The 16,947-nt window shown below is 36.2% G+C and overlaps 1 protein-coding gene across 3 annotated transcripts in view; it reads right to left on the reverse strand.

Moving 5' to 3' along the window:
* LOC593101 (RING finger protein 17) overlaps positions 1–16,947 on the reverse strand; it is a 107,652-nt gene that overhangs the window by 11,691 nt on the left and 79,014 nt on the right. For all 3 annotated transcript variants that reach the window (XM_030995340.1, XM_030995339.1, XM_030995341.1), the window contains exons 34-35: positions 16,459–16,597; positions 4,271–4,460 (exon numbers count right to left, since the gene is read on the reverse strand). In XM_030995340.1, coding sequence (XP_030851200.1) covers positions 4,271–4,460; positions 16,459–16,597 — 329 coding nt within the window. The remainder of the gene's footprint in view (positions 1–4,270; positions 4,461–16,458; positions 16,598–16,947) is intronic.

Here is a 16,947-nt window from a genome sequence, read left to right on the forward strand (position 1 = left end):
ATTATAGTTTCTGAGCCAATAAAATACAAGCAAAAGATTATGATGGTGCCTACATAGATCTCAAACAAAAATTTATTATTCTATGGAAGAAGAAAGAAACCTTGTCTTGTTATCTTCCCAAGTATCGTATCGAAACATGAGCTGACCTGCAGTTTGGGAGGATGGTCGCCATCTACTGTTGAACATTGTATTTGCCCTAGTATAAATTTAACACTTCTGCCCCTGAGGAACGCTGGGCCGGCTCGAACCAACAACCTTTGCATCACCAATCAAGGGTTTAAAACACCCGCCAAGGACATTTCTACAAGACCCTGCACTTGCATTGTTGCACTATTGTCCTTCACCCCAAAAAAGTGGTAATACTACTACAAGCACTATCATAATTTCATACATTTACAGTCGATTTCCATTACTACAGTGCATTTCCTCTACGTCTGGCCGTGATTCCACCCACGAGCATCGGAGGGAATATTATCAGATGCATTAATGATGATCTTGGTTATACATAAAAGAGGAAAGAGCCGCCGTCAGGAAAAGGAGTTTCCTGATTTGCAACGCATAATCTGCTTACAAGCTTTCTCCGAGCAATCGTGAAGTTTTGGCGACATGACAAATGGCCAGATTACCGGGCGATGTCGGGAAGGCTTTAAGGTATAAAAGGTATGAAATGTGGAAATCTTTAAGAGTCTTAAAGTGGTTTGAAATCTCTCCTCTTGAATGCATACTGAGGAGGCACTGTATGTACTATGTAAAAGTGCACTGGCCAGTGCTAAACGTGGATGGCGACTGCACCGGTAAGCTCAATTCATGCAAACCCACCTAGAATTACATCGCAGAAAAATTGCCTACAAATTACACATAGCTTTCTATGTATTTGGTGAAGTAAAATAACTAAATGAATGAATTGATTGATTTAATGAGTGAATGAATATATAAAACTAAAATAAATAAAGAAATTCACAAATGAAAATGAATTAAAAAAAGAATTAATAGATAAATACTTTAGGGTAAGAAATCAGTACAAGAGAAAAAATGTCAGTTAGAGAAAAAGGAGAGAAACCCTCAATGGATAATATGAAATATATTCTTTTTTCCCTTCTTTTCATATAATACATTTTACAGCTAAATAATGCAGTCAACTGTCATGTATAACATTTTCACCAGCATAAGCAATGATTAGATGACTCAAGCAGTATCAAAGCTTCTTTTTTCAATAAGACTATCCTTGATTATGTGCTCAGCTCTTAAAAATCCCCACATTTAAACACTCATTATGTTACCAAACTCCTCGCTGGTAAAAGAAATAATGTGCATATACATTGTAAGATGAATTCTCTTTTGTAGAAAGTCAATTTCATTTTATCCCTAGATATACATTTAAATGCTGAACAAATCCTCTACAGCTTAATCTCAGAGTTTTATCATTATATTTCAGGCAAATCTTCGCTCCGTCTGAGATTTAGTCTGATGAACTGTTCCTTCAAACGGTGTTTTGAAGCAACATATTTCATTTCAAACACCAATTCACCAATATATCTTGGCGAACAATATCTTAAAGCAAAGTAGACATACACGTAGTGTTGTTTGTCGGGACCTAGAAGGGTGTATATTGGAGTATATTGGATAATTTCCTTCTGGGTCTCGGCAGACAACAGTACTTTGTTTTCAGAAAGGGGAACTAAAGAGCGTTGCTCCTTCGGAATATAACAAGATATATCAGTTGCCTCTGGAATATAGATGACCTATTAACATTAAGGCCAGAGGGCTTGCTTTATACCGAGATTTTCATGAATAATTAAGTTTGATTTTCCTCTTTGTAAGTAACACAGGCCGACTCTGAGACATCAGACTTTCTATAACCATCAAATCAGCAAATTGTCCAGACGACACCTTAAGAAATGCTGCCCCCATCTATCTGTCATTTCTCCGATGAGGAATCTTAAAAGATAAAGTTGAGTCCTGGCCATGCAATTACATCGTGAAGGGAACTGCCTGGAAGCAATGGACCATTTTCGTAATGAAATCGAAATTCAATGCATAAATCTTTGTTAAGTGCGCTGTTACAAATCATTTCATTCACCTGTTACGAATATTTAAATTGCAATTTAGTCAGAATGCAAATTGCTGCTAGGTAGGACAAACACTATGGCTTGCCCTACCTAACAACACGTTATGTATGCAATTCCCATCCTATTCGTAACAGGTGAATGAAATGATTTGTTTCATGGCACTCAACAAAGATTTATGCATTGAATTTGGTTTCATTACGAAAGTGGCCTACTGGGAAAAGTTGATTACAATGTTTGTGCAGTACATACAAATTGATATGTACTTTGAAGTTTAGGAATGGTCACAATGAAAAGAAATTGACTTGGTCTTGCTAGAGATCACATGCATTGCAAACAGGCATGAATATATGGGACTACACACAAATGTTTGGACCAAACTTTCAGCTTCTTGTTACATTTTGAATAATCGGGCAATTTTGAGATCGTTTTTCAGGAGACATTTCTGCTCTATGATATTCTCATAAACTGACATGTCATACAATGTATGAGAATTCTTGCAAATCATTTTATATCTTTGACCCAAACCCAACTCTTTCTTTAAGAAAGCATGGTGGATGACAAGTGACATGGTTTTCCATAAAACCTTTTTATTTCATCCCCGCATATTATGGGTCCCCTCCAAGTAATTGTAAAGGAAATGCCTCCAGACTTGTATCTCAGGGATTTTCTTTTAGAGAAAGTAATTAAAAAATTCTCACATATAAAAGGGTTTACAATGGAGTACATGTATTTGATGTATGTACTTCTAAACATGAAATATTTTGACCTCATCTTAATATCATCTTATAAATAAATGAAACAAGAAGTTTTCCAACATGAATCTTTTGCAACAAGTTTAGGACAACTTTTCACAGCAACAAATTTTCTCAACCTGCAGAAAGTATAGTGTTGTGTAAATAAAGTTGTTGCGAATCTAAACCACTTGGGCATTCACAAAGAGTATTAAAGACGTTTAAAAGATATATCTACTGAATGATGAACATGTGTTTATGTCTACTGATCACCTGAAGTTCATACATGTATGTAATGCTAACAAAAATGCAATCATGTTTTCACATTCACAGTTACAGATAGTCATGTGTTCATATTTACGGATACCAAATATGATTGTTCATATCTACCAAAGAAAAAAAGTTCTAATGACATATCTACAAAATGATGAAAAATGCAATCATCATTTCATTATATATACAGATGTCATATGCATGTGCAAATGAGTGTATTCATATCTACTGATGATGAATACATGTGTGTGTTCATATCTACTGATGATGAATGCATGCATATGTGTGTTCATATCTACAGATGATCAATGTATGTGTGTGTTCATACATGTATCTACTGATGATGAATGTATATTTGTATACATATCTACTGAACAGGAATGTATGTGTGTATTCATATCTACAGATGATGAATGCATAATGTGTGTTCATATCTACAGATGATGAATGCATAATGTGTGTTCATATCTACTGATGATGAATGTATATTTGTGTGTTCATATCTCCTGATGATGAATGTATATGTTTGTGTTCATATCTACTGATGATGAATGTATGCGTGTGTTCATATTTACAGTTAACAGACACATAGACATGAGTCTCATGAGTGGTGCATACAGGGATAAAGTTGGACGTCTTACAATGTACCTCCAATGATTCTTGAGATATTACGATGAGACTGAAACCCAAAATTTTATGGAATAGACCTCTGCGACCTTTGACCTCTTACACCAAGATCTAATCAGCTTGTCTCACTATTAAATTATGTATACTTTTACCAAGTTCGAAATACATGGTTCAAATGGTTCTTGATATATCACGATAATGAGATTAAAAATCTGGAATTTGATAAAAATTGACCTCTATATGATCTTTGACCTTTGACTCAAAATCTAATAAGATGGTCTTCTTAAGGTGTAACATAGTTTGAATGATGTTCAAGATGTTTGTTAGATATTGCAACATGCCCCTCCCCTCAACAACATAACACAAAACAAATATTAATGATAGTCATAATAATGAATAAATCATGACAATTTAAAAAAAAAAAAAAAAAAAAAAAGAGGGAAAAAAAAAGGGAAACGAGGGGAAAAAAGGAGTTAACCGTTAAGAAAAAAAATGCCGTTATACCACCTTAGTTGGGCAATGGCATAACACATAAAATTGAAAAACATTATGTTTACACTGAAATCTCACCTCTACAGCTGCGACCAGAACTTTGTTGGACACCATCTCCACAACTCTCTTAATGGCAGCTGCTGGCCACTGGGTACCTGCCTGCAGTGGTGTGTTAGGTGGTAGGTCTGCAGGGGCTTGGATCCCGGTAAGACGGCACAGGCGGCACTGCAGAGGCAGCTCCAGGAAATGCACAGGGAGCTGCCGAATGCTGAAACAAAATGAGAAGGAAAGATAGAGCTTGGTATCAAAGGAACTGTTAGTCATTCATGTGAAGAGATGGTAGGTAGAGCTTGGGGTTGGGTATTAGGAAGGTTAGGAGGATTGGATATTAGTGAGACAACACCAATTGCTAAAGTTGAGTTCTGTGTGGAAGTGATTTAGAAAAGGTTGGTCATCTAGCATTACGTATTGGTGTATACTGTGAAGCTTTGAATCATCAAAATTATACAAAATTGATAGTCTTCTTGAAAGTCACATGAACTGTACATACATATGTACTATATAGTAATACACAAACATGTGGCATTACAGATCAATCCTTTTCAAGAGACATATTTTTTCCACTGATATTCTGCAACACTAACAAAAAACGACTAAGATAGCTCAAAAAATATATTTCACCTTTCCGAAAACTCAAACTTCTTTTGAACAATGTCTACTGAAAGGTATCCTAGGACCTTTGTAATTGAAAGTATGCTTATTTTTTCTTCCCTCTGGAATTTATCCATATCAGGGGAGTGTTTCACAAAGACTAAAATCAACTTTTAGTTGGACTTCAAAAAGCTCAAGTTCACACTGTCTACTCCCTTGGGGAGCATTCCAGCCAGTCACTCTTTTTACAGGTGCACACATGCTAATCCAATCACATTGACATTGATAAGTAGAAGAAACAAGAAAGGGAAGAAAAGAAGACAAAGAAGAAGAAGAGGGAGAAGAAGAAAAAGAGGGGGAGGAAGATGAAGAAAAAGAAAAAAGAAGAAGACACGTAATATCACTAAGAAAAAGACACACATAAAGGGGGGGGGGGGTAATAAGAAGAAGACGAAGAAGAAGAAGAAAAGAACAAAAGAAGAAGATATGTAAAAACATGACTAAGAAAAAGACACACCAAAGGGGGGGGGGGGGGTTAGAGAACAATCACTCCGACCTGATGTATATGGGGTCATTTTTCATGATACAACCCACTCAATTCACTGACAATTCCCAGCAAACATCTCCATTGACACAGGCTGTCGGGACCGCATCCTCCCATCCTCCGGCTTCCAAACTTCCAGGGTGGAAATGATTCATTTGATGAGAAATAATGCATCTCTGGGTAAACACTGGGCATGGGGTCAATTAAGAAGATGCTTTATCTTCATGTCCTTATGGGCAGTTAACAAGATGGAGGAGGAGGATGCACAGTGCTGAATGGGATGAGGGGGGCGGAAGTGGGAACATGATGAATGGAGTCCGGTGAGTTAAAAGGTGGTATCGAGATGGAGCAGAAATGAAATACACACTAATTTGTATATATTTAAATGAGATGGGGAGGGGTAAGTAGGATGAGAAAGAGATTGAGAGAAACACAAAGAGATATGGATGGGTAGGCCTACCATTGGGATGAGAGAAAATAATGAATACAGTTCAATAAAAAGTAAAAAGGAGGAGAAGAAATAAATGCTGCCATTTACTGAAGTCATAAAGAGTGGGGGTAAGAGTAAAGTACAATGGGAAAGAGAATTGGAAGAAAGAGAATATGCTCTTTGTTTACATAACATGTCCTTGGAAAATACGTAGGGGAGCATAAAGTATGATGAGAAAAAAAGGAAGAGAAGAGAGGAAGAGAGAGAGAGAGAGAGAGAGAATGAGGAAGGGGAATTTAGGCATAAAAAGATACACAGTGAGAAAAGAGGCAGAGGGAGAAGGGTTGAAAATAGAGAGAAAGGAGAAAGAAAAAAAAGTGTGTGAGAGAGAGAGAGAGAGAGAGAGAGTGTAGAAAAAGACAGACATTTACAATTTAGAAATAGAGGACACAAATATTAAGTAAGAGAGTAAAAAAAGAAAGACATGTGAAAGAAAGAGAGAAATAGACCAAGAGTTTCATATCAATTGATACACTTTGCAAAAGTGGGCCACAAACAAAATTGAAAGTTCTGCAGCCCCCAAGCGCTGGATTTTATTCTTATCACTCAACACAGATATAGTCATAGAAACAGAGCTACAACTACACCGAAAACTGGCAACAAAATCCATAACGAAAACATACAGCTACATGTAGAATGATCGACTAAAAGTCACTCATCGAACAAACACAGCTAATTGTTTACATCAACAGTATGGGGTACAAGATTCCTATGCAAACAAATCCTTCTCAAACCACCATGCATCTTCATTCCGATCTGACACCATCTATCGCTTCGGCACCGCAGACCGATGTGTTCAGGCTGAGGATATCGATGGACGGTTCAACAACGTTTGTCAGAGGGTAACAAGGATTATCTATCACGCTGAAAGGACAGATGGGGGGCAGAGCCCCGTTAAAAACCTCCGAGCTCTTCAAATAAGCGATTCTTAACAAACCAATCACGAGCTGTCCTCTTGGTTCAGCCGATGATGGAAAGTGAGGCTTCCTAAAGTACACCTTGCTTTCCTCTACTCTGATGATATTGTCTTCTACATGTACATCTATGAGCAAGAAGGAGGTGTTGTGGTATAGTGGTTCATTCAGTTGACTCTTATTCAAAGGGTTAAGGGTTTGAACCCCAGCCGTGCCACTAATGTCCATTGGCGAGACATTTATCCATATTACGCCACTCTCTACCCAGGTGTTAATGAGTACCTGGTAATGCTGGGGTAACAATTATTGTGTGGCACTCAGGAAGAACAGCTTTGATGCTGATGAGGCTTCTTGGGATTGACAAAAGTATTATTATTATTAGTGGTGGTCTTAAGGGGCAGTAGTATAAAGGGCTTTAATCCTGCACAAATGTTAATGAGGTACATGTATAATATCCTCAGATGATAATGTCTGTTCAGAGCCAGAAAGGCTTCAACTTTTACTAATTACTAACTAACTAATTAACTAATTAACTAATTAACTAATAAATGACATATTTGTTTCCTTCCACTAAAAGCCTCCCCCCCCCCCCCACCCCACCCTACGAAAATAAAAATAAAGGAAAACAAATCTGACAGGTTTATCCTGCCTCTAAAACATCTCTTCAAAATACATTTATTGAACTCATCCTATCATCTTTAACTCCAATCTCTCAAAAGCACTCTCATTAGGTTTAACAGATTACCTTCACAATATATAATGATCAACCATCAATCATAGTCACAGATCCGATATCTAGCCTTCATAAATGATCTCGGAAGAATCCCCTCAGTTTATCGGCAAATAAATGTGGGAAACTTTCACATATAAATTCACTAAATTTATTAAAATGGCAACAAATGTTATAAGGTAAAGCAGATGCACATGTAATAGGCAAGCACAATAATATTCAAAGAGCTTTGTAGAATAAGTACCTGTTTCCATGAGTGACCAAATATTTGCTGTGGCAACAAATGCTCCAAACTTTACTTCATCGAAGATGTTTGGGTAAGAGTTGCAAGTGTGTTTTAGTTAAGGTATTTAGTATTTACTCAAGGATTTAGTCAGTGTAGGATAATGATGTGTAAACCCACTAATGGTATTTCCACCAAGTCTGGTGTCAGCAAATTATGACCTTCTGCACGTGGAAAACTGACGAACCACTGGATTAAAACTTAAAAGTAAACTTTCCAACATCTGATATACAACTTGTATGTTGAAGCTCTAGTTTAAAAGAGTACTTTAACTTAATTTCCTTCCCCCAAACCCGAACTGACTCACTTTAAATACAATCAGATTCTGAAAACAACTGCAGGGAGGGAAGATAAGATGCTATAGAAGTAAAAGATGATTAAGAAACAGCACTGACTCTATGATTTTGATTGAATAACAATCAGCTGTACATAACTGTAGGGAATAGATGAAATTAAAGAAGAGAGAATAAAAGAAGATAGAGAAAGAGAATTAGGCATAAGGTGATATTTAGATTGGGAAACAGTCAGCTTTTGTAACTAACTGTAAGGAAAAGAGGATCGAGAATAGAGAAAGAGGAAGAGAATGATGAATAAAATCTGATTAAGACTAGAAACAAATCAGCTTATGTAACTGTCTGTAGGGAAAGTGGAGAAAATAAGTGAGATTAGATTGAATCACAATCAGCTTTTGTAACAAACTTTTGGGGAAGGTGGAAAAGATAGAAGATGAAACAAGAGATGATAGTAGAGAATAATGCATAACTTCAGATTCCGTAACTTACTTTAGGGGAAAGAGGAGAATACAGAAGAGAACATAAAAGAAGATACAGAAAGAGATTTTTAATCGGATGCAATCGAGCATCATTTGAATGATTTGAAACCTCTGGAGGGAAATATTGATCTACAATTACATTAAAAACATTATCTTGATTACTTTATGAATTATAGGAAATGCCTAGATTTTTTGATCTCGTAAAATCTTTCGCCTATAAGGAAAGTGTTGTTTATTACAATAATGAAAGGCTGTTTTTTCTTTCTTTTGTGTGCAGCTGTACAAACATTATATTGCAATGAACAAGAGAAAACTTTGAAAGATTAGTTATGTTTAATTAAATATAGACATGTATAGGACATTTTTTTTTATCCCTTTTAAACTCGTTTTCAACCATTTTTCATTCTTTCCTATTGTAGTGCCATGTAGATACTGTATTAGTGGTAATTGTAGATACTCATCAGTTTTTTCATTTTGATTTCCGTTTGGCTTATTGTTTAATATTCTCACATTGTATGATAATTGTTACAACATTGATGTGCAAGTTGAGTTGTTTTTACTTTGTAAACTGAATGAAATTCAGCCTACGGGCTGCCAGATTCAGTAAACCATAAATCATATTATCATCAAGTTTTTAGATCCACCTTTCTTATAAGGTGATATTTCTTTCTAAAACGTGTCGTTCAAAAAAACTTTAAAGGCCGGCTGTCTTAGTTCAGCCGGAAGGGATTAGACCACACAGCGAGGTCACTGACAGGTGGCTATCTCATTAACTCAGGTCTCAATTAACATAAGACAAAAAGAGTATCATGGGGGACCAACAGGCACCGATTGGGGAAGATTTCTATATAGAGGGAGAAAGTGTCTACAAGTAGGACAGTGTGGCTTTAATGAGTATGTTAGGTCTGCACACACAAATATAAGCACAGAGAGGGGAGAGAGGAGGGGAGAGGGCAAAAAGAGGGAAGATAAACTAAAATTGGAAAACGAGTTCAGGTTCTGAAACTTTTTGTGACAAGATATCAAAGCAATGAAGATCTCGAAGAACACTTTACAGAATCTGATGAATAGAACTTAGAATAAACATACGTTTCCAAGACCGGACATTTCCAAGACCGGACAAAAAAACTGACTATGTTTAAAATGATGACATCACAGCACAGACATGAATCTTTCACGTATTTATGACGCAAATTGCAAGATTTATGTCCACGTAGCGTCACAGAAATATATATCTTGCAATCAAGCCTAAAAAAATGTTTACAGCAGAGTAGACAGGGTAAATGGGGCACTTACTGCAATGGGGAAACAACTCTTAAGAAACCAACGATTTATGGAAATGAGAGGTAACAAATGAATCCATGTTACAATTACTTAAGAGCACATAAATCTCTTGATCGAGCCGACTCCTATCTTTGTGAATGCTTTAGATGAGGAGGTTATCTGAGAGGAAAGAGTAATTTATGTAGGTATTCTCCTAAAACCAGTCTCTTGTGCAAATAAAAATCATGCGCAGGGGGTTGTTAACTACGGGGCGAGGGAGAAGGGTGGTTTTAATGAAATTGCTATTGCCAAAGCTAGCACTAGGCCTAAAGCTCCTCCCATCAACAATAAATATCTTTAATTGTGAGATTTATGTACACAGATATTGTCAATGGTACACGACTGTCAAACAACCTCTCTTTTACTCTCTCTCTCCTGAAGTACAGTACAAGCACATGTAGCACAATCATTTCTTTTTCTTTTTTAAAGGTAAAGACCAGTTTTGGAAACGCCCCCCTCTCAAAAAATGAAATGGAAGCTCTTATTACCGATCATGTGAAAGAATATGTTTTGACTAATACTAATTGATATATTTGGTTAATTATTATACAATGCATCTATTTGGACCTGATAGATATTGCGCATGTGTCCTGAAGTCCCATATACATCTTTCTGTGTACAATGCTTGTAACTTTACCAAGACTGGGCCAAATTTCTTTTCATTTTGATGATTCCAGAACCTTGCAGTACACACCAATCCTTATATGCTAGATGATCAACCTTTTCTGATCAATTCCACAACGTTTCTTTCACAATGCAATCGCATGACCCTAACTGGTCTTTATATTTAACAGGTAACACTTACAGTGTTTCACAGTGTTTGGATACTACATGACAAGCCAGATACTTGCGTTTCTTTTAATGAACTTCATCTGAACTCCATATTACATGTACCAGCACCTTGAAAAGAGAATGATATACAGCTTTCATTTTTCTACCGATCATGCGCAGATGCGGGGCACAACACAAAAAAAGCATGAATTCCCAAGAGGTAGAGTATAAGCATCACGAGAGGTTATTACAAAGTAATTGAGAATGTTTGCCATTGATCACAAGATTGCAGAGGTAAAGCATCAGTCGAATTATGACTTTGGCAGTCTAATCAAATTTTTTGATGCGAAAAGGCATTCAAGGATCTTGCAAGTTCATTGCCCCGAGGAGGTTAAAGCACTGCAGGCACTGATACCTGTTTCAGGCTTTACATCTGAAAGACTGGGAGCTTTCAGAACTTCATTATATTCTAAATTGCTTAAGGTAAATAAGTTATCAATTTCCCTCTTCCAATCAACATCTACGCTTTATTTACAAAATACATTGATTACATCCCTAAATAATAGTTATAATCATTTCATTTTATGACAAGTCTTTAAACTGAACCCATTGCTTCCTGGAACCGGCTGGCCCATGTATTAACCCTATGACAATGTATGAGTTCAGTAGTCAAGGGGTTAAGAGTCTTAGTTCAGTGCCTCTTTAGCTCCTGCCAGCATCTTTCATCTTTCTCATTAACTTTTTGATAAAGTTAAACATCTACATTGTATGTCTTATCAAGGGGACGAAAAGAAGGGGAGATAACAGGAAAGATTGGTGTGATGTAAAATGTCCTTCCTTCAGTTATTGAAATATCGAACTTGATGTAGGTTTCTTTTTAAGATACTTCATGCAGACTACATCACAAGGTTCACAAACATGGAAGAGGAAGTGACTGTTCAAGATTCAAACTCTGAAGCTTGAAATCATTTTCTGTGTCAATTTTCAGAAAATGACAATCTAGCTATTTTGGCATGTTCACACACAGCGCGGGGAAACTGTGGCATTTTAGCCCAAGTTTCCTTATTCTCATGGCAATGAATAGCAAGCTGGGGAGGGGGGGGGGGGGGGGGGGAGAAAAGGGTGGCTATGCACAACAGGGTCCACTTTCATATTTTTTAAAGTCAATAGCAACTGCCACAGATCTATGACAAATCCGCTCATAGCCAGCCAATAAAATATATTGATAACAAGTTTAGTGAAAATGAGCCCAGAGGTCCTGCATGTTGTGATTAATAGTAATAATATCAATCATTTAGGAGTGCTGAAAACAGAGAGTTCCATAGCACATACAAAATTACAGAATGTGAAGCTAAGTATGAAATACAAAGACTCCTTAAAAAAAAAAGGTTTACATAGTCCTATATGAAGGAGCCTTTGGACATCAAGATTTAGAGTACACCAAAGACATTCTTGTGCAGGATAATTGCCCAAGGCACAAAAGGAGTTCATTTCCACGCATCACTAGAAGAGCGCAAATAAAAACATTCCCTGAAAGTAAATCACATCCAACTTCCTGACACAATCCAATAATCATCAACTTTTAAAAATATGCGATTTCAAACTTCAAACATTCAAGTTCAATGATTAAACAACATGAGAAAAACATAGTGAAATACAACCCAAGGAAATGTCTTTGAGTCTTCTGCAGAAGATGAAAAAAAAACATGCCTCCTGACCTAAAACTGAAACTTTTAACAGTCGAGACAACATTTTCTCAGGAGGAATCGAAAGTAAACAGGAAATCCTAGCTTGAAGCATGTGAATTCCTTGGTTGGAAAAAGAAATCACTGGTGATCTTTTCTGCACAGGTGGATTAAGATTTCCTTTTACTTTTCTTTTTTCAAATTCGCTGTTACAAGTCATTTTTTTGTTGGTAAGGGAAATTCCCTTCCATGATGAACTTCAGTAAGATGTGTAATGATCTGTCTCCAGAGTACATGTAGTTATAAATCTCTTCTCTCCGATCACTATTGCTGATAAATTACTCTCTTTGACTACTACCCAACACTCTGGTCGCAGCGCGCTGAAAAACTCTTGGGTCACAGCTAGCTGGGCCAATTTTTTCTTAATGATGTCTTCAAATCAGCCCTACATGCTTGGAAGATCTGATCTTAAATTAGTGACTGTTTCTAACCATTTTTCAGTGGGGGTGCATGGGGAAATTCACTTAAATAAGAAGTTGGAAGTTGCGATTGTTTTTTAAATGTTAGGAAAATAAGGAGACAAGAATTAAGGCTGCCATTAGAAAAGACAAAATACTAGGTGGATAGAGTGGATTTTAGAGAAAGTGTAATACTACAAGGGAATATGATAGGCCTATCAATAGGATAGAAACAAGGAGGAATGGAAACAATTACCATTTTATCCATTTTTTCTTCAATTAGGGCAATTTTATTTTGGGCGAAAAAATTACCATTAAACCCAGAACAAATTTGTACTGGCATTTATGGAAACTCTTTTTGCACTCTTTGATTTGTTCAGTATGACACCCATTTGCGAAAATTCAGCAATTCATTCTAGTTCTGTAGGAGAAAAAATTAATGTACTATTTTTCTTATGGTAATTAATTTTCTTTTTTTTAAGAACAAAAACAGCATTTCACAACAGAAAGGAAACTAAGGTAAAAAGACCTAACTTATGACAATTAAAAAAACAAACCTCACTGCAATCTAAAAAAATATTCAATGCAATTATACAATGAACATGTAAAGTGAACCAAGAATCTAACCATCTGATGGGAAAGTTACCTCAAATAACATTTGAGAGGTTAGTTGATGTTCTCTCAGATAACAAAAAACATTGCTTTGGGGGAAGTCCCTGAAGTAATAAGTAGCCAAGGATAAACCACAGAGGAGCAGTTGGATTTCAACTAATCAAAGAGAAATCTTTAGAAATATCAAGAGCTTTGAAAAGAACAGGAAATGATTTATACAGTGCCTCAAGTTTAATCAAAGACAACCACAAACTCTCTCTCTCTCTCTCTCTCTCTTTTCTCTCTCTTTTCTCTCTCCTTGTCTGTCTCTCCCCCTGGTATATATATATATATATATCTCCTCTTTCTCTCTCTTTTCTCTCTCCTTGTCTGTCTCTCCCCCTGGTATATATATCTCCTCTCTCTCTCTCTTTTCTCTCTCCTTGTCTGTCTCTCCCCCTGGTATATATATCTCCTCTTTCTCTCTCAGTTTATAACCTGGACTTGTCTGTATCTCTCCCTCTCTTTACCTCTATCCCTCCCAATTTCTCTCTCTCCCCCTTCGCCACCTCCGTCTCTCTTTCCCTCTTTGTTTATCTACATGCATCTCTCTGTCCATCTCTCTCTCTCTCTCTCTCTCCCTTTATTTCCCTTTCTCTCCCCTCTTTCTTCTACAATGTTTCTTTTGATCCATTTCCTTCAAGTATTTCCTCTGATATTTCTGATATCTATTTACTTTAAGCTCTCTGATTCATGCTACAGGTAAGTACAAGCATGATCTTATTATGTTAAAAAATATTACCTGAATGTTCAGGATTACAAATAAATGACATCTTCCAAACGACTTTGGTAGAAAATGCATAGGGGCTGATTAATGAGCATAGACAAATAAGGAAGTGGTTTTTATTGAAGATGATTCCAGCAAGTTTTTGTGAGTTTGTTTTTGTTTTACTGATTTAAACAATCAATCTACTGCAGGATAAACAATCCAGAATGAATTATAACTATGTTCTCTCGACATATGATTCCCATACCAGAGCTCAAGATTAGCTTTAATCAAATGGGATAAACCAATTGATCTATAAATGATTAGAGGAAGGAGGTGGATGCAATGTACTCCAATTTACAGAAACATTCTACATTCAAAACAAATAGTAGAAAGAAAAGCAGGGCTGCAGAAATCTGAAATGTTACGACTAAACGATCTTAAAATGCCTCCTTTTTTTCAATTCCAAAGCATCTTTTATATATTAAATAATATTACAGGAGTTCTAAGGCGGCAGAAAAACTCTACAAGAATTTCCTTCATGGTTCAAAATTTTTCCTGAGAGATTACCAAATTTGAATGAATATTGCATGAGAGAAAACTATAATCTTTCCCCAAAGATTGTTTTTCTAAACCCTCCCCCCCCCGAAAAAAAAAAAAAAAAAAATCTACTGTGTCTATTTACTCCTGATTACACTCATTTGATGACCTTTTCAGTGTTAAAGATTTCACTGAAAGAAGAAAAAGTATAGTTTGGTAAATTATAAATCCTCATACTGTTTACCCCGACTTTTCTTAGCATTAGTTTATATAGTTATTTTGAGATTTTGAAAACACACAGGTCAACAAATCATATTTTTCAGGAGAAAAGCAAAAATGCCACATCTAATTTCATTCCTATTTAAATGCTAATTTCTTGCGTAGGTTGACCAATCTACTTTTGGAAGTACATGTGCATGTACATGTATTATATACATGGATAGTCAGTCATATACTGGATAAAGAGGATTATTCATTTTTCATCAGAAAAGATGGGGTAAAACTAGGTCAAATTCATCTCTTGATGTCTGTTAATGGACATGCCAGAAGACAGAATAAAGCAGGACAGATAAAGTGATAATCTTACATATATGCCCTGGTAATCTATTGCCTCAAATATCATACTTTAGTTTATTTTATTTGATCTATTTTCGAGCATTCTGTCCTCATTTCTAAGATCAAAAAGAGCATTACAATAAAAGATTACATAGTGAGCACTAAAAAAAAAATAGGTTTTTTGTTTTCCCCTCAACCACGCCCCCCTTGAGTAAATAAAAAAAAAGACGATTCGTGGGGAAAAAATGGCATCTAACAACATTCCCCCCTTTCGAGTAAGAAAATTGAGACAAACTTGGGAAAATTGGGGGGAAAATTGGGGGAAAAATAGGGAAGAATAGAGACAATAAGAGGGAAATCGGGAAAATCAGGATAAAATAGGGAAGGAAAAAAAAATTGGTGAAAAAAAAAAAAAAAAAAAAAATGATTTTTTTTTTTTTTTTTTTTTTTTTTTTTTTAAATCGGGAAGAAAAAAAAAATCGGGAAAAAATCGGGAAAAATAAAAAAAAATCGGGTTTTTATCAGGCCTGTTACAGGTTACAAAATTGATGACACAAATGACTGATGCTTTTATATCACCAAACAAAAACAAGTTCTCATGATGACCTCATACATGTATAAGTGAGCTCGAATGCAAGATTTTAAAAATAATTGAAAAGAGACGAAATCACAAAATCATCAAACTCATTCGGTCCCAATAGTACTGGAAAACAAAAAGTGAAGAGCAGGAAAATGATAATCACAGGCAAAAATATGAAGGCGGCAAACATACAGAGGGTGACAGAAAAAAGGAGAGACTGAGAAAAATGTCAGGGAGAGAGGGCGAGGGGGGGGGGGAGCAAATAAAAACGACAAATTTAAGAAAGAGGTGAAAGATGTGAGAATGGGAAGGAAAATAAACGGAGATGACAAAAAGAAAGATACAGAAGTCAGGTATGCCACTTAGAATTGATCAGAGGGCCTGAAAATCACCTGGAATGAGCTATTTTGTACACATAAAAGCCTTAACTATGGTCTCAAAATAACTTGCCAGGGCCTGAATTTAGGCTATTGCCTGAAAACTGGCATCCCTGACATACAGTATGAGGAATGGGATGAAACAAGAGATTAATGAAACAGAATATACTCTCTAGTTGAGACAACACAGACTAAAACACACAAACAAACAAACAAATCAAGAAAGGTAGACGTACCTGTTTAATGACAGCCATTCCACCGTGCCATAGTCAATGAACCTAACGTGACACATGATAATATCTTTCCTGACCACCTCAGTTATTTCAGCTCTATACCACCTCTCATCCACACTGTACTGGGCACAACATGGCATATCTGGAAAAAAGAATATCATAACACACAATTATCATCTTTAGACTTTAATCCCTTTAAACCTGAAAAGGCGGGGTTAATTTGGTGCTCTTTCAGCTGTGGAGGGGGTGTACGCTCAAACCTGTCATAGTACGGGCCCAAAACCTAAATTTATAATCAATTTGGTTATGAAGACTACTACATGTAGACTCTCTATTAGAACAACGACATTGTAGAATATTACACCAATTTGGCTATACTCCTTGTATCTGCTGTACCTCGGGGTTATAGGCTTCAGAAATGCTGAATAAAACATACATACATGTACAACATACACAGCAACATGTAAATGTACATTGAATAGTCCATTAAGG

This window comes from Strongylocentrotus purpuratus, unplaced genomic scaffold (genome assembly GCF_000002235.5).
Source record: "Strongylocentrotus purpuratus isolate Spur 01 unplaced genomic scaffold, Spur_5.0 spur5_scaffold_21, whole genome shotgun sequence".
In the NCBI taxonomy this organism is placed as follows: Eukaryota; Metazoa; Echinodermata; class Echinoidea; order Camarodonta; family Strongylocentrotidae; genus Strongylocentrotus; species Strongylocentrotus purpuratus.